This window comes from Heterocephalus glaber, unplaced genomic scaffold (assembly GCF_053883595.1).
Source record: "Heterocephalus glaber isolate CG9 unplaced genomic scaffold, H.glaber_assembly_v1.0 deba00000470, whole genome shotgun sequence".
NCBI classification, from domain to species: Eukaryota; Metazoa; Chordata; class Mammalia; order Rodentia; family Bathyergidae; genus Heterocephalus; species Heterocephalus glaber.
The window spans coordinates 17,865,788-17,892,557 of NW_028258145.1; the positions used below are offsets into that span (position 1 = coordinate 17,865,788).

General features: G+C 40.0%; 1 protein-coding gene across 2 annotated transcripts in view; it reads right to left on the reverse strand.

The window, feature by feature from the left end:
* The window catches only part of Kcmf1 (potassium channel modulatory factor 1), a 79,991-nt gene that overhangs the window by 29,981 nt on the left and 23,240 nt on the right, over positions 1-26,770 (reverse strand). The window contains exons 1-2 of one of the 2 annotated variants that reach the window (XM_021258239.2): positions 17,948-18,077; positions 768-935 (exon numbers count right to left, since the gene is read on the reverse strand). In XM_021258239.2, the coding sequence (XP_021113898.1) occupies positions 768-798 (31 nt within the window). In that variant the 5' untranslated portion in view covers positions 799-935; positions 17,948-18,077. Of the gene's footprint in view, positions 1-767; positions 936-17,947; positions 18,078-26,770 lie in introns of those variants that run through there. The other variant, XM_004844626.3, reaches the window with a different exon arrangement.

The window sequence follows — 26,770 nt, forward strand, 5'->3', positions numbered from 1 at the left end:
AACAAACAAAAAACTTTTGTGCTTCAAAATCCAGGAAGTGAAAATACAACAGAATGGAAGGAAATGTTTCCAAATCATTCACCTGTTAAGGAAGATATGTACAGAATATATAAAGAATTATTACAACTCAAAAAAAAAAAGGAACAGTGTATAATTTGTTAAAATGAGCAAAGGATGTGAACATTTTCTCAAAGAAGATATATGAATGGCCAAGGAGTATAACAAAAGAAGCTTATATCATTAACCATCAGAGAAATGCAAATCAAAACCACTTGATACACACTTCATACTCACTATAATAAAAAAGACAAGAAATTATGAACTGAGGGCCGGGGATTTAGCTCAGTGGTTCTGCCGCCTGCCTTGCACGCAACAAGGACCTGAGTTCAATCCCTGGTACCAAAAAAAAAAAGAAAAGAAAAAAAATAAGAAAAGAAATTATGAACTGAAACATTATGGCTTTTGTAATAGATGGACAATGTCCTGACAAACTGCAAAAGTGACATGCCTTCTGATGACTGGCACAAGAATGGGTACCTGTACGCTGTTGGCAAGAACAGTTTGACTTTATTCCGTCCTTATTATCTCACACCTTGTCAGTTGGGTATATTTTGTAATGTCTCTCATAAAAAGTAAATGATGACTGATAGAATACTTAGAATGTAAAAAGTATGGTTCATCGAGGATGGTTTTAGAACACTTTTCCTTCACAGATATACACACGAAACTGTAAACGATCATCATTAACACTGTCGTTAAGTACTTACCAAAATCTACCCTTGTTAATATGCACTGCATTGGGTGGTCAGTTGTATGCCTTGTTGTTGTTGCACCACTTTCATAACAAGATGCACAAAGATCGTAGTCGTAGCAAATTAAACACTTATATCTGCGACCTCGAAAATTTCCTTTTAAACATGCATCACAGCTGACACCTATAAAAAAAAGAAATTTCTTTAATTAGCAGCTGTAAAAGGCCATTCTTCATTTCACTTGTATAAAGGGCTTCATTTAATCCTGTACATCTTTTCCAAAATGACTAGAAACGACAAGTGATGCAGTAAAGGATTTCCACTACTGTGGTGGATTTGATGCTCAGTAGGGTGGTTTTATACTTACAATGAAAATAATTTGAAATGTTTGATGGAATGTAAAAGTCCCTTGTGAAATGCACTGATAGGTTAGAAAGAGAGTAAAAACTAAGGGAAAGAGGAACTAGTAACTGAAAGTACAAAGTGGGGCTTTTAGGCCAAGGGCACTTGGTAAACCAGGTAAAAATCTTGAGTTTAGATTTCCACAGTGCTGCAGGGCAAGGTACAGAAAGCAAAGACCAAAGCCTGTGGAAGTAAGAGTTTCCTCAGAAAGCCGAGCCCTGAAGATCCCCTCAGTGTACAGGTATATGGCAAACTTGACATCCTATCCTGCCTAGGGAGCCCAGACACTGTCCTAGTGAAGCTCTCCCACCCCTCCTGCAGGTGAAGGGGAGAGTGGAGGAAAAACAAAACAGAACAAAACAAAACACCCAAAAGGTCAGAACCACAAGCAGTCTTTGTATAGGCTGATAGCCCCAATTCTACCAAATGGTTCTCAAAAAACTGGGTAAAGGATTTACAGTGGTCTTATAAAAGTCTTACCATCAGGCATCTCACAGGAATAAACATGCAACGAATAAGTACACTTTAAATCACGAATCAAACAAACAAAAAAAACAAAGCACCACAAGAAAGAATCAGCAGAAGGAGGAGAATCTGATTTCAGCATTCATTATCAGAACTGTATACCAACTACAATCCCAGCATTCGGGAGGCCAAGGCAGGAGGATTACATTCAAGGACAACCTGCGTTACACACCAAGACCTTGTCTCCAAACAAAAAATAAAACGAAACAAAAAGCAGCTTGAAGAACTTCAAGTGTTAAAGAACATCTTAAACTCAATGGGCTGGTTTAATAGTAGGAAAAGCCTTTTTTTAGTATATGTGCTGCCAAAGTGGGCACAAAAAAGGCCTTTTAATCCCATGTGATATGGTTATTTATGTAGAAAACCCACAGAGTGATAAGTATGACATATGTGACAGACAAAAGGTTGGTATTCAGGAGTAGGATGTGGTGGTGCACACTTGTAATTCCAGTGCTCCGAAGGCTGAGGCAGGAGGACTGCCTTGAGTTTGAGGCTATCCAGGGCTACACAGTGAGTTCAAGGTCAGCCTGAAATAGATAGCAAGACCCTATCTCAAACAAAACAAAACAAAACAAACTAAAAAGTTTGGTATTCAGAATACTTTCGGAACTCTGGTATAGTCATAAGAAAATGACCAACATCCAATAAGTAAACTGTCAACAGACACTACACAGAACAAACACAAATGGCCAACAAATATATGGAAAGATGCTCATTCTCTTTAGTCATTGAAGAGGTGCAAATAAAACCACCATGAGCTTTCATCTTACATCTGGCAAAACACTGAAAGTCAGGTGATGTCCAGCGTTAGTGACAACGAAGAGTCACAGAAATAACTCAGACCCTACTGGCGAGGGTGCACTCATCAGAGCTACTCTGAAAAAGTTAAACAACTCCTATGCTATTTCAACTGGACTCTCTGCAGCTCCCTTTGCACAAATACAATGTGCTCAGGTGCTGGATACAACAGCGGACAGCAATATAGAAACAAAGTGCCAGGGCGTGTGAGAAGGTAGGTGCCATGTGGAGAATTAAGCAGAGGGATAAGTAGTGTAAAGAAAATTTTACTTAAAAAGATGATATTTGAGCAGAAAGATGAAATATTTCAAAGTTAACTTATTCAAAATAGCATCCAAGTATGACGATGCTTTAAGCGCAACACTAAAAACATTAAACAAGTCTAAATTATCTGTTTAATGACTGGGTACAAGAACCTGTCAGCTTAGGTCCCAGGAAGGTAAAACTGGCTCTGAGCACTGACATCTTGGTTGTGGCCCATCTGGGATTCTTCTTGTGGTGGGGGTGCCTCTTGACAGATAATGAGCAAGGCTAAGGTGATGTGCATGGTGATGCTGCCAAACACTGTGTGGCATTAGTAAAAAGACACTGATGATGCACAGCTCCTATGCACGCTTTGGAATTATCTAAATCATCCACTTAAGGGACAGGGTAGGGTCTCAGGCTTCACCTACAACCCAGCTGGGGTCCAGTAACTATTAATCCATTAACAAAGAGACTTTTTTTCTTTCTTTCTTTTTTTTTGTTTTTTTAGACAGGGTCTCACTATATAGTACAGGGTGGCCTTGAACTCATGTAGCCCAGGCTGGCCTTCAACTCACAGTGATCCTCCTGCCTTAGCCTTCCTTGTGCTAGGTTTATAGGTGTGTGCCACCATGTCTGGCTCTTTCTTCTTCTTCTTCCAGTGCTGGGAATTGAACCTAGGGATTCACACTTGGTAGACAGAGCTTTACCACTGAGCCACATCCCACTCTACTAAGTGGCTTTTGAGCTGGGAGTATAGCTCAGTGGTAAGCTCATGCTTACTACGTGTGAGCACCTGGGTTCCATCTCTAGCACTGCTCCTCCCCACCAAAGTTTAGGTTTCACTTACCCAATACAATATATATCCTGCAAAAACAGAGTTAACCAAGCATTTACTAGTTTATAAAACAGTAACTAGCAAAAGTCACATCATAAGGTGATGGTGGCATATTTGTGGTCCTTTACCCAATTATGCTTACAGAGATAGATGGCAATGCTAGAGAATGCAGTTTAACCCCAGTTTTGACAACAAGAACCCAAATGAAAAGAATAGTGTATAGCTGATGACTCTATCTGAAAAAGCCACATCTAAAAACATTCATATCCCCAGCATTTACCTTGCACCATGCACTTCTGGGGAAAAAAAAAAATAAAAGCTATGAAGAAAATTCAGAGTGAGAGAATGCTTTTTAGTGGGAATAGGCATTTTTAAAGCCACTGAAATGCTATGTATGTCTTCTCTTTCTTATTTTTATTTTTTGATTTTTTGAGGCAGGATCTTGCTATGTAGCCCAGGCTGACCTTGAACTCACTATGTAGTTCAGGCTGGTCTCAAACTCATGATGGTCCTCCTGCCTCAGCCTCTCAAGTGCTGGGATTACAGGTGTGCACCACCATGCCTTGCTTCATTTACTTATTTGTTTAATTTTTTATTAGTACATGTTTGCAGCACATAATGTTTACAATCCTTGTGTGGAGTTGGTGCATGTACATAATACATATTCAATCCTTTATCCCCTTTCCCTCAGCCCTCGATTTCCTTCCTATTTGAGAAAGATCTAACTCCCTACTTGCTATTATCTATCTTTTACTTTCCTCTTTATTTATGATTTGTGTTTCTCATAGGAGAAATCATGTGATATTTAAGCCGGGGTGTGTGATTTATTTCACTTAGCATTATGGTCTTCAGGTGCATTCATTTTCCAACAAATGACTCAACTTTATCTTTCTTCATGGCTAAGCAGTATTCCATTGTTTTTATATGGATTTGTTTACAGCATTTAAAAAGGGGAAACCCCATTGTAATGTCAGACTGTTATCAGGGCTCAGGCACCCCACCAACAAGTAAGACTTTCTAAAAAGGGTATGTATCATATGTGTTATATGATAATCTTAGTAATGAGAACTGCACAGAGAACTGTACAGTGGCACCTCAGTTCACAAATGCTTTTGTTTGCAGACAATTTGGTTAGCAAACAGAAGTATTTAGCAAAATTTCATTTTTGTTTGCAAGCGCTGCATTGGGTGATAAACATGACCGTGGCCATCTTTTCCAGAATTGTGGAATGAATTAAGTTCATGAACCGATGTACCACTTTACTACTAAAATAACTTTATAGTAACAAAGGCAGTTCCCAAGAAGTGGCTCTTTGCAGTTAGGCAGTAAGTCATGCAACCCCCTGATGAGAACCTCAGATGAACATGAAACCAATTTTAAAAATGAATAATAGTAACTTAGTGAAAAGCTGAAGTAGCCAAAATTATTTTGCTTAAGGAAAATGGTCAAAGGGTATTTTCCGAAGTGAAATTACTAGTAGAATCTAAGACAAATTTTATAATGTTTCATAAGCTGGGAGTATAAGTCAGGAGTGGAAAACTTCCCTCCTTCTATTTAAAAATCACAGGGGCCAGATATGGTGGCACATGCCTGTAATCCTAGCACTCAGGAGGCTAAGGAAAGAGGATCATGAGTTCAAGGCCAGGTAATGAAATCTGTCTTAAAAAAAAAAAAAAAGAAAGATGGACAGACAGACAATCAAGCCATGCAAAAAACAAGTAATTTTAGGGGCTTGTTTTTTTATAAAGTATTTATTTTTAAGCTGGATGTAGTGGTGCACACTTGCAATCCCAGCACTCAGAAGGCTAAAAGCAGGAAGATCCCCAAGAGTTTGAGGCCAGCCTGGTAGTGAGTTCAAGACCAGCCTGAACCACATAGTGAGACCCTGTCTCAAAAAAAGTAATTAATTTTAGAATTAGGAACAGAGCAAAAAAAAAAAAAAAATCTACTCAATATGCACATAACTATTTAATTTTTAAAATCTATGCCATGTTTTGAAGGGAGAGACTTGAGAGAAAATGCCATGTCTATACACACACACACACACACACACACACACACACACACACACACACACACACACACAGAGGAAAAGACCTGTCGCCAGACATCATAGTGCACATAAGCAATCTCAGCACACGGAAGCTGAGACATAAGGATCTCAAGTTTGAGCCCAGCCTGTGCAACTCAGCAAGACCTTGTCTCAAAATAAAATTTAAAGGGCGAGGGATGTAGCTCAGCACTCCTTGAGTTTGATCACAGTATCATGGGGCAGGAAGCTCCATACATGGCTAAAAAGATTCCAGGAGCAGAGAAAGGGAAATGCTGTGCGTGTGTGTGTGTGTGTGTGTGTGTGTGTGTGTGTGTGTGTGTGTGTGTGTGTGTGTGTGTGTGTGTGGTGTCAGGGGATAGAGCAAGATCCAGAAGAGAACTAGTGACTCAGAAGATTATAGCTGGGAAAACATGGGAAACTTAGTATGTAGGTTTTACAATGTGTGCTTGTCAGTTTTCTTGTTTGAAATTGTGATACTTTCACCTAGCAATTTACAACCTTTTTTCTGGACTAGGAATCAACTTTCTACTCTTACCCCCCTCACATACAGGGTCTTGCTATGAGGGCCAGGATGAGCTTGAACTCCCAGGCTGGCCTCCAACATCCTTCTGATCCTCCTGCCTCAGCATCCATCCATCCTTTCCAAATTTATTAAATATATACTACTTGCCAAGATGTAAGAGTGAACAAAAACATTTGCTTGAGGGCACTAGGAATGTAGCTCTATGGGAAAGTACTTGTTTAACATGCAGGAGGCCCTAGGTTCAACCCCTAGCATCACTAAAAAGAAGGGTGGGGGGCAGGGGGGTGAGGAGAAAGAAAAAAAATTTTTTCAAACATTTTTCTGGGAATACAACAGTGAATAAAAATCTTTGCCACATAGAGCTTACACCTTAGTAAGCGGTATTACCAGCAACTTTCTTCATTATTCATTATGTGCCAGATGATTTACATGTATTACTTTAACAATCTTTACAAAGTCATGACATAGGTGGAACAGTGTGATAAAACTTCTTTTACGTAGAGCTGATTTGAACCAGTTCAAATACGTTCACCAAAGTGAATGAAAAGAAAAGCTGGATATTGTATTTAAGGAGTTTCTTATGTACTTGGTCAAATAAAAAAGCTTAATCTATTTCTAAAAGTTTTCAGAGAAGAGGAAGTTGGTCTATTTTGGAGCTGCCTGATTTTCACCTGTCACTATATTAGTGACAGTGATAAGTGAGCTTTCAGAGTCTCTTGGGCCTGTTTGCTGATCATAAAATGAAGGAAGAAGAGGTGTATAGAGTGACTCGGCCAAGGCAAGGATTTGGAGAAGACCTACTGAATGGATGAAGTGAATGAAAAGAGAAGAGGATATTTTCCTAATCAAGTAAGAGCAAAACCAGCTAGGGCAGAGAAGGTGAGCCGGTCCCAGCACCCGGAAGGAAGCTCCTCCACCGCCATCCCAAGCTCCTATGACAGAGAAGCTGAGCCGGTAACAGAACCCAGAAGGAAGCTCCCCCACTGCCATCCCAAGCTCCTAGGGCAGAGAAGGCGAGCCGTGTGGGCCCCAGAAGCAACGCCCCCCCCCCGGAAATGAGAAAACACATAAACAAGCCTCAAAAACAGAATTCCAGATCACCTACAGCAACCCCAAAGGGAAATGAGATGGAACAATCTGATACTCAACCACCTGGACTCTCTGAACTGGCAACAAAAGAGGATCTGGGAAAAATGAAATCAGAAATAATTACTCAGATAACAGCAAAGATTTTGCTCATGGTGCAAGACATGATTAATAAATCTAGAGAGGACACAGATAAAAAAATAGAGGATCTGAGGAACATGATGGAATCCCAACATAGGAAACAAATGGAATCCATAAAACAGATACAAACAGATTTCCAAGAGATTAAAAACTCCATGGAAAGTCTGCGCAGCAGAATGAACCAATGTGAGGAAAGAATTTCACATATAGAAGATAAGATTGCAATTAGTGAGGAGGAAAAGAAAAATTGCTTTAAAATTATAAGGGAACACAAGAAATCAATCCAGCAGCTGCTAGACAATGCAAAGAAGAATAACATAAGACTGACAGGAGTCAATGAAGAAAGAGGAGAGAGTGCAGATGACATAAAAAAACTGTTCCCAGAAGTGATGGCAGAAAGCTTTCCAAGGAGGGGAAAAGAACTTGACATACAGATAAGTGAGGCATATAGGACTCCAGCTAGCATTGATCAAAAAAAAATCTACACACAGGCATATAATACTTAGGATTCCAGAAATCCAACAGAAGAATAAAATTCTACAAGCAGTGAGAGAAAAGAAACAAATCACATACAAAGGAAAGCCCATCAGAATCACAGCAGACTTCTCAATGCAAACCCTCAAGGCAAGAAGAGCTTGGAGTAATATATTTCAAGCCCTAAAGGAAAACAGCCTCCAACCCAGATTGATGTACCCTGCAAAACTATCTTTCAAAATTGATGGAGAAATAAGATACTTTCATGATAAAGAGCACCTCAGGAACTTCATGAATACCAAACCGGCACTCCAAAAAATTTTAGACAATACCCTAGGAAAAGACAATGAGGATCACACCCCAGGAAACCCAGCAGAATGAATCCATTGGGCGTGACAAATTAAACGCATAGGAGGAGAATCCAACAAAAAGAAAAAGTCATGACAAGGCTTTTAAAACTTTTAACTTCATCTCCCTAATGAGTGTATAATTCAATCTTGTTATTGTACTGATTAGTATTTTTCTGATTCTACAGTTGCACACCTTTCCTTGTGCTATACTGGCTATTTATCATCTTCTTATGTCTACTTTTTAATTGGGTTGTCTATTAATGAGCTGTAAGAGTTCTTTATATATTCTGGTCATAGGTTATATGCATTGGAAATAGGGTCTGTTTAAGGACTACTTTTCATTTTAATGATGTCATTTAAAGTTCTAAATTTTGATGGAAACTCATTTATCAATTTTTTTCTTTTATACATCATGTTTTTTGGATCCTAGGTAGCTCTTGCCTACTCTGAATTCATAAATATTTTCCCTTATAATTTCTTCTTCAAGTTTCATATGTTTAGGCTTTCTTATTTAGGTTCATAGATCCCTTCAAATTATTTTCAGGTATGGAAAAAAAGGGTTGAGGTTAATTTTTTTATATACGGATACCAGGTGTTCTAGTGCCGTTTGCTGAAAACACTATCTCTTCCTCGGCTCTTGAATTGAGTTTCTATTCTATAAAATGCTAATGTTAAATAATCTTTCAAAACTCAGTGGACCATATATGTGTGGTTCTATTTCTAGATTCTCTGTTTTATTCCAATGATCTATATGTCTTTCCTTACACCAACACTGCCTTGATTACTGTAGCTTTAGAAGAAGTCTTAAAATTAGGTACTAAACATCTTCCAACACTGTTTTTGTTTTTGTTTTTAACTTTTCTAGGTCCTTTGTACTCCTACATAACTTTTAAAGTTCAATATCCAATTCTTCATTTATAGCAAGTATACACAGACTTGAATTTTTATATATACCTTGTGTTTTCTAATCCTGCTAAATTCAAGTATAAGTTCTAGGGGCTCCTAGAGATTTCTTAGCATTTTCTCTGTAGATGATCATTTCATCTACATATAAAGATTTTGCTTCTGCCGTGCCAATCCTATTCTAGTTGTGTCATTTTATTGCCAGACTATTTTGGTGGGGCCTAGGTTTCAAAGTTTAATGGACAGATAAAGAGTAAGGATATCTGCTCTTGTTCCCCACCTTAAGAAGAAAGCATTCTATCTTCTCCATTCATATAAGGTGTTCTCGCTGGAAGTATGGAGTTTATGTCTTTAATCTGTTGAGAAGGTTCTGTTCTACTTCTAGTCTCCTGATAGCTTTTACCATGAAGAGCTGTGGAATTTAGTCCAATAATTTTACTCCAACTGACAGGATCAGGCCTTTTCCTTTCCTCTGTTAAAATGATGACTTTTAGGTGTGGATCTTCCAATGCTGAACCAACACTGCCATCCCTATAACAAAACCACTTTCTACATCCTGCCAGATCTGACTTCCAATAGTTTGTTTTGTTAAACAAATTTCTATCTATGTTCATACTTTTTTCTTCTATTATCTTTATCCAGTTTTAGGATTAGCACAATGTTGAGTTCCTAAAATGAGGGGAGAAGTGTTCCTTCTTTTTTCTGCTTTAAATGTTTGATATAATTTATCAGTTAAAATGTTTATGAGCCTGCTGTTGTCATATAGGTAGGTTTTCAAGCTAGGAATATACTTTCTTTAATAGGTGCTATTCAAATTTTATATTTCCTCCAGAGTTAGTTTCATTAATTTGTCTTCCAAGGTACTTCTTAGAAGTTGTCAAATTTATTTCAAAACATATTTTTGTAATATGCTTTCTATATCCTTTTAAATTCTGTAAAATCTGTTGTAATGTCTCCTAGATGTTAATACTGTAATTTAAAACATGTATTAACTGATACTGTGTAACAGGAAGAAAAGGTCTAAAAGAGCAGGGGAATTGGGAGGTGTAGGGGAAGGGAAAAAAGGGAAAGGAAAAAATATGAGAAGAGAAAAAAATGGAAACAAGGTCTTTGCAAATAGGGAAGGGTGGAGGGGGTGAAGGGAGGGCAGGGGAAGGGGAAAAAAATAAGAACCAAGATACTCATGTAATGGTACAAGATCCCAATGATGAATGTAACTGTATTTTATACCTAAAATGTACCAATAAAGTTAATGGGGAAAAAAAAAAAAAAGAGCAAAACCAGAAGGGCTGTGCATGCATCTCAGTGGTACAATGCTTGCTGAGCATGCACAAGGACTTAGCCTCCATCCCCAGCACCGCAAAGAGAGTGAGAAAAGGGGATTAATGTGTCTATTATTAGACTTTTTGATATAAAATGACTGAGTGATGGAAGTAGAGGGGAAAAAGCAAGGGGCTGCACACAGGTACCTGTTTCCTGTATGAGAAAAAAAGGAAGCGGGCAAGAATGCCGTGCTGCTAAGTATTTCTAGGAGCCAGCCACCAGGAGGCAGCATCAGTCTAGGGGAGCTTAACTGCAAGTTGTAATTAAGTGATTAATGTAGTTGGTGGGAGTAAGTATTTTGGATTTTTTTTGGTACCGGGGATCGAACTCAGGTCCTTGCGCTTGTGCAGCAGGCGGCGAAACCACTGAGCTAAATCCCCGGCCTGGTGGGAGTAAGTTTTTAAGAAACCAATCCTTGTTAACCATAGTTTTTTACAGTTAACAATTTTTAAATGTTTTAAAAAACATATAAAAACTAGTATTTTCAGGGCTGGGAAGTAGTGCTGGCACTGGGGTCTATCCTCAAGGCCACAAAACAAAAACAAAATTCACAAAAACACCCAGTGTACTCATGTGCAACTCACTTTAATTAAACAGTGTGTGCCGACAGAAATTACTCCTCTGTTTTGAAGATCTAAAGGGTAGGTCTGTGGACAGGGCAAGCTTGGTTTAGGCTCTAGTCCAATCAAAAGACAAAAGCCTTTAGGAAAGGTGCTAATTTTTATGTAAGTATCTAGTGATTACATGAGTATTTTGTAGAAACTTGTAAAGGAGAATACTAACAACACAAATATTGAATTTCAAATTTGTAGGGGCAGTCTGAAAAAGCACTTAAAAAGATGTAACAGGACACAGAAGAATCTCTCTCAGATCATCTTTAACCAGCAATCTTTCGATAACCAACTAATGTTTATTAACCTTGATGTTCCACACCCCAGCTAATAACTCAGCCGCTGAATTCTTGTTTTTACAGATGAATAAATGGGGGGACAAAGACACTAAATAACTTGTTTCAGGGCCGGGGATTTAGCTCAGTGGTTCTGCCACCTGCCTCGAAAGCGCAAGGACTGGAGTTTGATCCTCGGTACCAAAAAAAAAGAAACTTGTTTCAAAGGCACACACAGGAAATAAGTGGGAAACTAGTGGCTAAGATGAAAAGCTATGGGGGTGGGGGAGGGGAAAGGGAATGGAAAATGATCAAGATAGGATAAACTGTACCCATTCTGACAAATGAATGTAATTATGTACCATGGACATATACTATTAGAAAAGTGATCAAAGAAATTACCCGCTAAAACATCTCTTGATAACAATCTACCTTTTAGAAGTGGATGTCTTCAGAGCTTTTTATTTACTATTACTTTTCCCTTCAACTTTTTATATTCTAAGACTTAAATTCTACCAATTACATAACTTCTTTAGAGCGGAACTGTGAGGCTGAGAGTTACTCTTGAAGCAAGTGCTTTCAGAAATTTATTTACTTTGAGAGTGATCATCAAACCCAGCTGTAACCCAAGTCACTATTGTGTCAGTTTATAGTGTAGTATTTTCACAACTTTTTGAAAATCCATTTCCCTTACTGATTAAGTGCTCCAAAGCCTTACTCTTTCCCTTATCTAAAGCCTTCTGAATGAGAAACATGTCAGGTCTCACTCCTTCAAATCATTCTAGAAGACTATTCAACAATTCTCAAATTCATAGCTTCTGTCTTTTCAAACATACAAAGAAATCTGGCTGGATATGATGGCACAACTTGTAGTCCCAAAACTCTGGGAGGCTGAGGCAGGAGGATTCCAAGTTTGAGTTCAGCTTGGGCAATTTAGCAACTTAGTGAGAACCTATCTTAAAATGTTAAAAAAAAAAAAAAAAAAAATTTTTTTTAAAAGGGCTGGGCTAGCCAGGCTTGGTGGCACACTCCTATAATCCCATCACTCAGGAGGTTGATGCAGGAGGATCGTATTGAGTTTGAGACAAGCCTGGGCTACACAGTGAGTTCTTCAAGGCCAGCCCACAATACAAAGCAAGACCCTATTTCAAAAGATAGATAGACAGACAGACAGATGGATGGATGGCATCTTTCCCTCATTCACTGGGCCAGTAGCCTACGGACAGCAGTAGGCAACTTCCAGTCCAGACAGAGACTACATGTATTTCTAAGAGCAGAATGTAATTTCAAACACATTTAAGCCATCCTGAAACTTCTTGGCCTACTGATAGAATATTTTAAAACTGATTTTCTACAACTGTTTGAGGAGAGAAAGAAGCGGGGGGCATGGTAAGCCTTAATATACAAGTCATATAAGCAGGGAGCACCAAACAGTTTGCTTAATTATATTTGAACCAGAGTCCCAGGTGAGTAAGGCACATGGCAAAAAAGATCAGTCCTGGGGGGCCGGGGATTTAGCTCAGTGGTTTCACCACCTGCTGCACAACCGCAAGGACCTGAGTTCAATCCCTGGCACCAAAAATAAAAAATCAGTCCTGGACCCGTCAGACGTTGTGCCCTGACTTGCCCCAGCCACATCGACAGCTCTTCGTCTTCAGCAGTCCCTCAAGTAGCTCCTCTTCAAAACTCTGAAATACAGTGTCAGGGCCTTTTGTTCCATGTTCCCTACAGAGAGCAGTTATTCTAAATCCAGTCTCAAAACTCACCTCAGACCAGAGGTCAGTCACCTTCTCCTCTTTTCTAGGCTAAGCAATTTAAAATCCACCAAGCCCTCCCAAATCCTCCCTTCAACTGCTGTGTTACTGTTCTTGTCTGCTCCAGCTCCATCACAGATTTCAAACTAAAGGGACCTACAACAGACACACACTCTGGACAGGACTAAGAATAATTAACACGAAGCACAGAATATAGAGAAGTTGCTTAACTGATCTGCATTTTCATCATCAAGTAAGAAGAAAGCAAAAAGGAAAACAGTCCCCCTATACTGCAGGGTTGTCACAAGCACATCAACATTCATTTCTTTTCCCTTCCTTTCCAGGGACCTCTGTTGATGTTCGTGTTTCTGAACTCCAAGTCCATGTTCTGTTCCCCTCCTGGCTCCCCAAGGCCATTTAACAGTGTAAGGCGACATTCTCAGTTGGAACCCTTGGGGAGTGGGGGAGGACTAGTGTAACCAGAGCACGGCAGGAGTGGTTACTGAACATCCTACCAAGCCTCTCCCTGGCCCAAAAGGTCAATGATGCTGAGGTTAAGAAACCATGCTCTTAAATTTGCCAACACAATTATTTAGACTCCCTTGGCAGCTGTCATCTGGATTATGTTCAGGCAATGGGTAGCCCAGAGGGACAAAGAAAGCTAGGAAGAGGTCAGCATCCCTCCAGCAGCAGAGGGGCTGAAACCCACTTAGACCACGTACAACTGTGTAAAGATGGGCCAGATGGCCTCTGAACTCCTAAATCCTAGTAACCTCAGCTTTCCTCTTTTTCCAACAATGGAAATGTTCTCCATCTGTACTGTTCCATGTAGTAACAGCAATTAAAATGCTTGGCAGCTCTCAGACCTAGAAGTAGCGCTAACCCACTAGCAATAGGTGCACTAAGCAAGCACCCAGCTCTTAGTGTCCACACAGCATCCTCCACTAGGAGGAACTGTGCTCTTTGGAGACAGAGATGATCCCAGGGTTTGGGGCAGAGCAAGCACCTGAGCCTGAAATATATACTTCTAGAATGAATGATCCAGAAACAATGATGGGGACACCTTGGAAGGACATGGAAGGAGTCATGTCCATTGGCCAAACTGGACACAATCTGAGCATCAAAATACTACATACAAGTAACAGATTACAGTGGACCCTTGACTTACGAATTCAATTCATTCCCAAGGACTGGTTCTCAAGGTGGTCAGTTGCCTTCAGTCTCTCTCCTGTATAATTTTAGGCCACACTTTCTTCCAGGCAGATCTCAGTGTCCTTAGAGGGACACTGGCCCAGGATTTCTCAATTAACCCCACACAGGAAAAGATGTGGCAATGTTCCTTCCAGAACTCTTTAAGGGTTAAATCTGTATGCATTGGGGTCGTAACTCAAGACTTTGTTCATAAGTTAAAATTCTGGCCAGTCAGGGATGTAGCTCAGGGGTGCCTTGCCTGCCTGCCAAGTGCAAGGTCCTGAGTTCAATCCCTGGTACTGGGGGAAAAAAATTAATAAAATAAATAAAATTCTGGTCGTAACTCAAGTTGTCTGTACGGCAAGCTGGTCGTACGTAACTCAAGGGTCCACTGTATAACCTACTGAGTAACACAGGAATCTTGGAGTCTATACTGATATAAATAATGATATAATAAATAAGAGAGAAGAAAAGTTGAAAAAAATTTTCCTTACAGTAGATATAATTAACCAAAACTTAGATTCCAAAACCTACTTCACTAGAATTAGAATTATCTAGTATGGTAGTCACTAGCCACATGTGGCTACTTAAATATAATTTATTAAAATTAAATAAAATTGAAAACTCAGTTCCTCAGTGGTGCTGGCCACATTCTGAGTACCCATGGGACTAGCGGGTACTGCACCTGGATATGATGTCTTGCACAATGGCACTGAGACTTGAGCCATGAATCTGTGACAGTAAGGTCTAGAAGTATCCGAGGTAAGATCTTAAAACTCTTAAAATTTTATAGCAGAGTAAAAAAAAGAATTTCCAAGGATAAGGAGAATAAAAAACAATGACACAATTTTGGAAGCTGGAAAACACAAGTAACTGAATTAGGAAACTGGAAAGAGCTGATCTAGGATGGGCAAAAGGGAAAGTTAAGAAACAATCTAGACTGTAGATTCAACAGGACATCTAGGATGGGTGTCACTAGGTACTACTAGGACTTGGGTCAACTGCTGGAACATGGATGATGGATAAACATAGCTAGGCTCTAAGTTGCTTCTTCCAAGTTCTACTTCACTTTAAGAAGGAAGCAGTTCATTCAGTAAAGAGGATTAAACATAGGGTTTATGACTTAGAGAACTCAAGGCATCATTGACAAAGGAATAAAGTGCATACTTTAGTGAAAACAGACTAGGTAACTAAGGAAGGGAGGGGAAGGGAAGAAAAGGAAAAGGAAGGAAAGAGGGAAGGGAAGCTGAGAATGAAAAGGAGAGACAGAAAACAGAACACGAGAGAGGAAAAAATTGGAACACCAGTTTAAGAGCTTCAACATTCTGAAAGTGAGAAAAATGGGAGAAAATAACAACTTAACTCAAGAAAACTTCCCAGAAGAGAATGTGAATCACCGGACTGAAAATGCCCTCATAGCATTCAACAAAAGGGATAAAAAAAGACCTGGTACTGGGTGTGGCGCACATCTGTAATCCCAGCTAGTTCGGACTCTGAGTCAGGAGGATTACCAGTTTGAGGACAGCCTAGGCAATTTAGCGAGACCTTGTCCCAAAATTTAAAAAAAAATACATCAGGCATGTGGCACATGCCTGTTAACCCCAGCATTCGAGAGGCTGAGGCAGAAAGATCACACAAGTTCAAAGCCAGCTGGGCTACATAGGGAGTTCAAGGACAGCCTGAACCATAGTGAGACTCTAGCTCAAAAAACCAAAATAAAATAAACTAAATTTTTAAAGGCGGGGGGGGGGCCTGTCATAACACACCAGTCATGATTCAGAAGAGCAGCATGAAAAGGAAGATTCTACTTGCTTTCAGAGACAGACAAGGGAAAGAGGAAAGATCAAGAACCTGGTCTTCAACACTAAAAAGTAGCACACTAATGTCGTCAACATCGCAAACACTTTACAAATTCAATTTCTTTACCCAGGAAAGTTACTGTGTGAGGAAAGTCAAACAACTTTTCAGATGTGTAACTCTTGTGAAAAATTATTGTCCATGTACCCTTTCTCTAGAAATTACAGAAACCTCACGGTACCAGAAGGATGAGAGAGGAGTAAACATTAGAAAGCAGGAGGTCCAATCTAGGAGAAGCAGTGCAAATCACCGGGAGGACAGTAAGGGGAGAAGCCAGGACGACAGCCATGTGGCCAAGAGGCAGCAACACTACACTGGAGCAGTGACACTCAAGAGTCCCACCTGGCATGAGGGCGGCTGGCATCCAGACCCTGAGACCAGTCTTGCTTTATGCTGTTTACTAAACTATAACACAGAAGAACACAAGTCATAAATGGGCAGCTTGGCTTCCATGAAGTAAACATGTGCTGTCTGACTATCCAGTTACAGAATATTATTTGAACCCTAAAGTTTTCCCCAAGTTAATCCCCTAAACACCCTAATTCTGCCTGTTTTTCTGCTGTGTAGGTACACACACACAGAAAAACACAGTGATAGCTGCAGCGCCTCCAGCCAGCTGAGTACACAGGGCAGTGGAAAGGCCCGCATGATGCTCTGCCTTCTTGTTTCAGTTCTAATACTGGGAACAACTGTACTGTTCATGGTTTGTTTAGGGCCGCATTTATCACTGTTCATACTGTTTGTTGGTGATTTCATTACTTAAAATGGTCCCCAAGCGTACTGCTCAAGTGCCGCCTGGTGTTCCTAAGCTGGACAAGTTTAGTTCAGGCATGAATTACAGAGTTGTTGGGCATGAGTTTAATGTCAGTGAATCAATAATATATATATAAATTAAAGTGTCTTTCAACAGAAATACAGAGAAAACAAGGCTACATATAGATCTGTTGATGAAAAGCCTATAATCAGAGACTTGCAGGACTCTAACCATGTATCTCCTCTACAAGCACAGGCATGGTATTTGCTAATTTACTGTTTGTGTCAACTTTATGGACCACAACTACCACAAATGAAAAGAACTGACTATACACAACACTATTGCACACAGTGTTATACATTTTCTTTTCAACCTGAGGACAGAATGCAGGGCAGAGCACGTGGCCCAGGTCCAACTTCTTCCCAGTCTTGTCTGGCCTCAACCACATGCTGATGAAATTCCTTCTCTGACCTATAGCAGACGGGGTCTGCCAAGCACTGCTTGCCCCAAAGGAAGCAATCTGTGCTGCCTGTGCCCGGGCTGGAAACCCACCTCATTCCAAGTCCCAGGCCCTCTGTGGTAGGCCCTGATAGCTCAAGACACCCGCCTGACCTGGCCCATGCATCTCCAAGGCTTCTCCAGAGCTGCTAGGGAGGCTGAGGGCGAAGCCCATCAGCTCCCTCTCCCAGGAGCTCCAGGTCATGGTGCAAAGGTCCTTGGGGCTCGGGCTCACTATTCCTCCTTTCCAACCTGAATAACACTGAAGCTTAGAAAGAGGTGTGTGGGGAGTGAAACTACAGAGAAACACAAGGATAATGAAGACAAAGGTCTGATTTGTGGTTATAAAGATGTTTGTGAGATGACTATTTCTTAACTGGAGTAGTAGGTATGTGGATATTTACTCTCTTTTTACTGAATATATACTTTTTACATACTCTTCTGAATGCAGGACAAACTTTTCACACATACATGGAAATCCTATTCTCAAAGAAAAGGAATGGCTGAACATACATCTCTAAAATAGCAAGTATTGTTTAATTTTTTTAAAAAAAGATATAAATGCCTTAAAAGAAAATATAAGAGGCTATTTTTACTTCTTGGTGGGTGAGGCTAGCTGGCCTGTCTTCCTTCCTCTTTGGCTTTCAGAGAAGGGTCTCACTGTGAAGCCTGGCCAGCCTCACCTGGAGATCCTCTTGTGCCCTGGGAAACAGGTGTGCCCCCAGGGAGTCTTTCTAAGCAATCCAAGGAAACTGAAACCAGAATGAGAGGGACAGTATTTTGTAAATTTGCTATTAAATACAAAAAACTTCAATATTGGCAATAGGTTCCATAAACAAAGTTAAATGACAACAGATGGGGAGAATTATTTGTAACAAATGTAACAAAAGAGAGCTCTTAAAAACTAAGAAAAAGAAAAGGGCACTATAGAAAGGGAGGGGCAAGAATTGAAAAATGGATCAGCCAGGTGGTGTGGTCCATACCTGTACTCCCACCTAGCTACTCAGGCTGAGGCAGGAGGATCAAGTTTGAAGCCAGCCTAGGCAACCCAGTGAGACCCTGTGTTAAAATAAAATGGGTTGGGGGATACGGTTCAGTGGTACGATGGTTGCTGAGCACACACAAGGCCTTGGGTTCAATCCCCAGTACTGCAACAAACAGAAAAACAGGAAATGATAAATAGCCAGGCATTACAAAACAAAGTATGTTGGGGCAGGGATTTAGCTCAGTGGTTCCACCACACGCCTCAACAGCGCAAGGTCCTGAGTTCCATCCCTGGTACCAAAAAAACAAAAAACAAAAAAACCCCCCAAATATGTTATTTATTCAAATACCTCCTTGGGGCTGGGGGTGTAGTTCAGTGATGGAGTACTTACCTAGCATGAGCAAGACTCTAGGTTTGATCTCCACTTCTGTCTGTCTGTCTGTCTCTCTCTCTCTCACACACACACACCCCACAGAGCCCAGAGCCTCCTTGGTAATAAAAGAAGAAGTATGTCTACTACCTTCCAAAATTTTCAACATCATCCATAAAAAGGCCCAATTCAACCAAGGCTCATGAAAATCTCAAAGAAGGTTCATGTATGAGCAGGAAAAAAGGTAAACTAAGAATCCTATGAAGCACAGCTGGTTTCCTTTTGAGATAACACTGACCTGGCTATCTGCCCCTGTCCAAAAAGTTGTTTCTCTCACTGTCCAAGAGTTGCAGCTTAGGCACCACTCACAGTTGTCAGTATATACAAAAGGATTCAGTGCCACACCCTAACATTTTTTAGCTTCCTCACAGTTGTATACTTTCTTTTGCCAAGTTATCTCCCAACATAAGGTTCTGTACTTGACTCTTTTTTATACTATGTTTTCATTAGTGACTTAAGTTATGGAAAATATATTTCCTGTCACCCATCAGGACTGAGTGAGGCTGGTTCCACGACTACCCCTTGCCATCTTCAATCCTCAGATGTCTAAGTTCCCTCCATAAAACAGCACAGTATTTGCATATAATCTATGCACACTTTCCTGCATCTTTAAATCTTCTTGAGAGTACTTAGAATACTTACCTACAGTGTCAATGTTATATAAGTAGCCACTATGCTGCATTGTTTAGGGGATGACAAGAAAAACTGGTCTGTGGGGCGGAGGGAATAGTTAGTTCAATGGCAGAGCATGTGTGAAGCCCTACATTTGATCCCCAACACTGCAAAAATAAATTTTAAAAATCGGTGCATGTCTGGTATAGACATACTTAAAAAAATTCAACCCACAGATGATTGAACTCAGGAATACTGAGGGCCAACCACGGTGTAAGCTTCTTTTTTTTTTTTGGTACCGGGGATTGAACTCGGGTCCCTGCGCTTGCGAGGCAGGCGCTGGAACCACTGAGCTAAATCCCCAGCCCCCTAGGGTAAGCTTGTACATAAAAGATACAGTCAGGGTGGAGGGCATAGCTCAGTGGTAGAACACATGCATGTGTCTAGTACATGCAAGGGCCTGGGTTCAACCCCAGCACCCAGAATCAAACAAAATAATAAAGAAAATTAAAATACTGGACAATAGAGATTCAAAAAGAAACAAATGGGTGTGCCAAAAACAAGAAAAAACTTCAAAAGAGATTCATATAGCCTCTGGGTCAAACAGCAATTCTTATAAATTCTGCGTAAGTTAATTAAAGGAGAACTTTTGCTTCAATACTGGCCCCAGATAGGATGCAGGTGCTAAGGCCAGCAAATAACCAAGCTGAGGCTTCATTTATAAGCAACTATCATTCTTCCACACTTTACTCTTGCCAGACCATATGCAAAGAACTGTGTTCTATCTTGTCTTCAATGGGAAACAAGTACAACATATTGGCTGAATAACAAAGTATCTAGAAACTATATCTAAAGAATTTACAAAAGATCAAAAGGGAGGTTTAGCAAGAGCTGGGGGGGCAATAGAGCTGGGAGAGGCAATACTGTCCACAAGAGAGCAATTCCACAGACACTGTGCCCTTCCTTCTCTAACTACTGAGTTCAAAACCAGGAGGGACTAAATGCAACATGGTATCCTAGGTCCTACAACAGAAAAGGGTTATCAGTGAGAAAATGGATGTGACTGGATCCCAGAGTTTATTTATTTATTTATTTATTTTTGGTACCGGTGATCGGAGATCGAACTCGGGTCCTTGTGCTTGCGCAGCAGGCAGTGAAACCACAGAGCTAAATCCCCAGCCCTCTAGAGTTTAGTTAGTAATAATGTTATCAATGTTGGCTTCTTTGTTATGGTGCTTAGTTTTGACAAATGTGCAAGGTCCTGTAAGATGTCAAATTAAGGGAAACCAAGTGAGGAGTACTGTACCTAGAAAGTATTATCATCACAACTTTTTTATAAATTGAAAATTTATAAAAGAAAATAAACAAATAGAGCTGGGCATGGTGGCCCATGGCTATGATTCCAGTACTCAGGAGGCAGAGGGAGGATTGCCGTGAGTTTGAGGCCAATGTCAGCATGAACTACACAGTGAGATGCTGTTTCCAAAAAAAAAGCAAACAGCAGCACTTGGTTCAAAGGATGAGTCTCTATATTGAACCACTCTGTCAATGCATGGGCTATCAGAAATTATTTAGGAAAAAAAATTCTTTTTTGAGACAAGGTCTCATCATGCAGTTCAGGTTGGCTTTAAACTCAATATGAAGCCCAGGTTGGCCTCAAACTTGCAATAATCCTCCTCCCTCAGTCTCCAAAGTGTGCCACCATACTTGGCTTAAAACATGCTTTTTGAAAGAACTTCATCTGCATATTTCATAGGACACTGGTATCATCTAAATTGGAGGCCAAATGAATTTACTAGGGCCATTAATATTTATCTTAGAGTCTGAAAACAATAAACAACAAAGGTAACTGAAATACATCTATCAACACTAGGAAAGGAATAATCTTGTACATGCAATAAAGCTGAAGTGAATTCTACTAGTTTGGGGGACCCCAGAGGCATCTATAAGTATTTTTTTCAAACTACAGGTCATGACCCAGTGAAATTAGCCATTGTAGCGCTCAGAAGGAAGGTATCACTCCCAAGGGGCACTGTGGAACTCTTTGGCTGCTATTTTTTGGTAGTCACAGTGACTGGGGATGGGGGTGGGGAGCTACCAGTATTTGTTGGAGAAAAAGGCCAAAGATGCTAGGCATCTTGTAATTCATAAGAGTACAATAAAGAACTGTCATGGCACATGCTCGTAATCCCACCTACTAGGGAGGCTGAGGCAGAAGGATCACAAATTCAAGACCAGCCTAGGCAATTCAGCAAGACCCTGTCTCTAAATAAAATAAAAATAAATGACTGGGCATGTAGCTTGGTATAGCTAGAAAGACGGGTAGGAGCGGAACTATTCCGTATTCCACAGACTTTTCCAAGTCTTCCACTGGACATGCAAGAAGGAAACAAAAAAACCAAAAAACAAAACTTTAAAAATTATCTAAGCATAACATTTAATTCCATTTTCCACACCAACACAAAACATTATTTACAATGTTGATAAACACTTACTTTCCAGGTATGCCACCATGGTGTTAATTTTTTTTTTTTTGGTACCGGGGATCAAACTTGGGTCCTTGTGCTTGCGCAGCAGGCGGCAAAACCACTGAGCTAAATCCCCGGCCCACCATGGTATTAATTTTAAGTGTTAAATGACCATATTAAGGAACACCTAAAAAACTAATAAAGTATTCTACTTGGCTGTATCCAGGAGGGTTATCTTTTTGTGATAGACATTGCTGAGGCACTTGGCCTCCTCATACATGTGAGCCCAGTACTGCTGAGGGGCTGTGGGGGGAGCATCAGCGAGGGGGCTGAATGAAATAAAAAGAGAAAGGGGAAAGGACTTGCTCTCTCTGGTCCACAACTCCAGGCTCTTCAGCCTTGGACTATGGAATCTGAACCATGTCCTGTAACCCCTCCCCACCCTGTTCTCAGGCCTTGTCCTTAGACTGGAGCTGCAGGGTTCTGGCTTCCTTGGTTCTCAGACTTAAGACTGGTTCACACTATCAGCATCCCTGGGTCTCCAGACCTGTCATGAGTCTTCTTAGCCTCCATAATCATGTGCGCCAACTGTAGCAAATCCCACTCATTATGTCTATAGACACAGCCTGTTGGTTCTGTCTTTGAAGAACCCTGACTGATACAGCCACTGGCCACAAATTAAAAAAAGATTCTTTTGCTTAACTTAGAGCCTTACCAAAAAACTGTTTACCATACCAAAAAAATCTGATGACAAAACTGTTTGTAGTAGCTATATCATACTTGTATCAGTTATAGCTATACCTTCCAAATATGTAATATAGACTCCGCTGAACAGATTTCCAAGTACTATTAAGTGACATAGAACAGTTCTTGCTAAATTTTATTTTTTAAAAATTCACAAAGTAATCCCATCACTAGAGAGGCTGAGGCAGGAGGATTCTGAGTTTGAGGCCAGCCTGAACTACATAGCAAGACCTTATCTAAAAAAACAAATAAAACAAAAACAAACAAAAAACCCCAAACACCCAATAACAAGAACACCCCAAAATATTCACATCAATATCATCCTATTTGTTTTTTGTGACATGTCCCCTAAACTCTACCACGTAGCTGTTACTATTTATTCTTCCAACCACCATCTTTTATGCTCTGCCCACCTAAGAGGTTTTGTGTATTATAGCTGCACATAGGTGACAGCGGTGGGTCCACCAGGTTTTCTGTGAGACTTCCTCCGCTTGTTTGTATCAGGTCATTTCACAAGGAATTATTTTGACACTACACTTATGCATAAGGTTAAGTGCACTGGTGACTATGTGACACTGCGTTTACTTGTCCATGCCGGCTGTCTGTAACTTGTCTTACACCATCCCTACATCAAGTAAGATTTCCCTTTCTTGTCACGTACAAATAACTCTTTTTATTTATCCTAACAATTGTCATTCTGGTATTTACCCACATCTCTAACTTTTGCATTTATAAGAACTTTTCAATAGGGTCATTTTTAATCTCATTTCTTTTAAATCCAAGCATTTATTAAAAGTAGATGCAGGCAATCAACTATTGCACTGTAATGCTTAAAGATTATTAACTTTATTTCAGTATAATCAAGTGTTAAAATATTTGTTATAAAAATGAGGCTGGATGAGGTGGTGCATGCCTGTAATCTCAGCTACTTGGGAGGCTGAAGTAGGAGAATTTCAAGTTTGAGGTCAGCCTGGGAAATATTTCAAGACTCTGGAAAAAAAAAAAAAGACTGGGGATGTAGATAAAGCCTAGTGTGAGTCAGGTCCTGGGTTCAATCCTCAATTCTTCAAATAAAAGAGACATTGGCTCTTTCAGATTTGAGAATCACTAATTCAGTAAATTTTAACCAGAAATTTCTTTAAAAAGTAGAGCAGAATTGAAAATTATCAGACTACGTTGCAAATGGCTAGGGTATTATTTCATGAAACTTTTACTTCCTTTGTGTGTTTTCTGGGTAGCACAAAGTTTATTTTTTGCTGTAATTCAAAGTCAAGTGAATTTGCAGGCCACTGTTAAAGTGCTGCTCAATGCCAGGCATGGTGGTGTATGCCTGTAAGGAGGCTGAGGCAGGAGGATGGCTGCAAGTTCAAGGCCAGCCTGGGCTTCATAGTGAGTTCAAGACCCTGTCTCAAATCCCGCTCCAAAAAAACCCCAAAAAGTGCTCAACCACAAGGCCTTTCAACATTTATAGATGAGGCACAGTAATTGAACTGACCATAGCTTAACAACTCTGCTAAAAGGTCCCTCACATTCCCATTTCCTGCATAGAAGCATCCTCCCCTGAGGGCTCTGTTTTACTCCAGGATCCACTTCCTACCCCCCACACCCATCTACAGTATGTACTCCTCTTCTCTCTAAACTGGACACTTTCACATTCCTCACTTCCTTCTTGAAGTGACTCCTTCCAGTTCTTTTTGCTGACTAAAAAGCAAACCAGAAAAATTATGGGCATGAGGAAGTCCAGAAGGCAAAGTAAAGGCAAAGGGAATGTGGTATGTCTACAATAAAAATAAAAACAAAATATTTTAAAGGAGACAGGATACCACATACAAAACAACTAAGAATACTCCTATAATAAAAAGGTTTATATCTTTACAATCTGCATCAATCAGGAAGAAATAATTCAATGGGAGGGGGGTGAGGGCAACAAAAAAAAATTTTTTTTTAAACAAAAATTTTTTAATGCAAACTAATCTGTACACCTATCCTATGACCTAGCCAGTTATTAAATTATCTTTTTTAAGGATTGAAAGTCTTGTATGGTTTTCTTTAAAGTATAAAGTAAATACAGCAAACATTTTTCAAATGTTTGTTTATACTGGCTATTTGATTTCCCTCATTATATTCACTTGACCAGTGGTGGTTCTCAATGTGGATGCTATTCCTTTCCAAAAAGCATTAGGAATATTTGGATGCCACAATGATTGTCATCTTGGCACTTGGGAGGTCAATGCCCTGCAGTGTAATGGTCAACACTACACAATGAAGGGTTGTCCTACCTTTCATTATGATTTTCAAATGCCTCAACAGAAAAACCTGCTTATAATTTTTTGAATGTAGAAGCTAATTCAACTTTACATGTAGGTACTAAGAACTCTTGAATGATTTTAACCCATTCTGAAATCACCAGTGATATAATTGGAACATGATACCTTCCATGTTCAAAAAGAAACAACACTGACAAAAAAAATTTTTGTGGTATTTGAATTGCGGATACAATGTTTCTTAAAATAACTGTTGCTAAAAAAAAATAATAATTGTTGCTAAACATTTATGTTATCTTTTCCTTCCTACCTCCCATTTTTTTTTGGTTCTGGGGATGGAATTCAGGTCCATGGGACTTACTAGGCAGGTGTCTACCTCTGACCTACATCTCCAGCTCTCTGAGCATTTATATGTTGAAAGACATTGATGAAGACATACATACATCATCCCATTTTTTTCTTCACATTAGAATAGTCTATTGATTTCTTTAAAGTAGGAGAATCAGAGTTTTTTCCGGAAGAAATTCAACAAATAAACAAGAGAAAACAGTAACACCACCTTTGATACCTATGTAATAATGGATGGAGGCAGTGCTCATCGGTGACCCCCAGGGGAGGGGCAGCCCGACCCCCGGACACACTCAGACAATCAAACATGATGGGTTTCTCAGTGTGGTGAACAACATAAAATGTTCAGCACCTGTGAAATATTCTTACCAGCTAAAAACAAAAACAAAAACCAACCTGAGCCCTGGAAATGAATACCATAAATGTTATCCAGAATGTGGAAAATACTATCAAAGAAATTATCTAGTCTTTCAAAACAAATACACAGCATTTTTATTTATTTTATTTTATTTTTTGGGTGGTACCAGGGATTGAACTCAGGTCCTTGTGCCTGCAAGGCAGGCAGCAGAACCACTGAGTTCAATCCCTGGCCCTACACAGCATTTTTAAAGAGGAGAAAAAGACTGTTACATTAGTACATTTTAAAAAAATTTATTTTTTGTGGTGTTGGGGACCAAAACTATGACCTTGATGCCAACAGTCTATTACTGAGCTATATCCCTAACCCATAAATCTTTAGATAATTTCTTTGGTAATATTTTCCATATTCTGGATAACATTTATGAGATCAGTTTTATATAACCTTGCATCTTCCCTAATTCTTTTTTTTTTTTGGTACTGGGGATCCAACTTGGAACCTTGTGCTTGCGAGGCAGGCAGGGGAACCACTGAGCTAAATCCCCAGCCCTCCTAATTCTTTTTTTTTCTTTCTTGGTACTGGGGATCGAACTCGGGTCCTTGCGCTTGAGAGGCAGGCAGTGGAACCACTGAGCTAAATCCCTGGCCCTCCCTCTCCTAATTCTTTTAAATGGTATTCATTTCTAGAGGATTGGCTTAGGTTGATTAAGCTTCAATGTAAACTTGATTGGCCTGGAACTCACCTAAGGGATTAGTAAAGCACACAATTCTAGGTCTGTCTGGGTTCGTCCTGCAGGTGTGACCTTGAGGTTTATATATAGTCCTTTGTTCTTTCCTCTCTGGCACTGTTCCTTTGCTCTGCTTCTAGGCTGCCATGAACTAAGCAGCTTTGTTTCACCATGCCCTCTGCCATGTTTCTGCCTTGAAGCCAGCTAACTATGGACCAAGTCCTCTGTAACTGTGAGCCAAAAATACTCATAGGCCATTTCCTCCTTTAACCTGTGAGTGTTGGGTAGTTTGTCCCAGCAACAGGAAAGCTAATACAGAAAATTGGTACCACACAGGGCATAGTGACCTGCATTCCCTGATTGCTAAATTTGAGCCGAGCCTGGGCAACTTTGTGACTCAGCAAGACCTTCTCTCAAAAAATAAATAAAATAAAATGGATTGGGTATGTAGTTCAGTGTAAAGGCCCTGAGTCAATCCCCAGC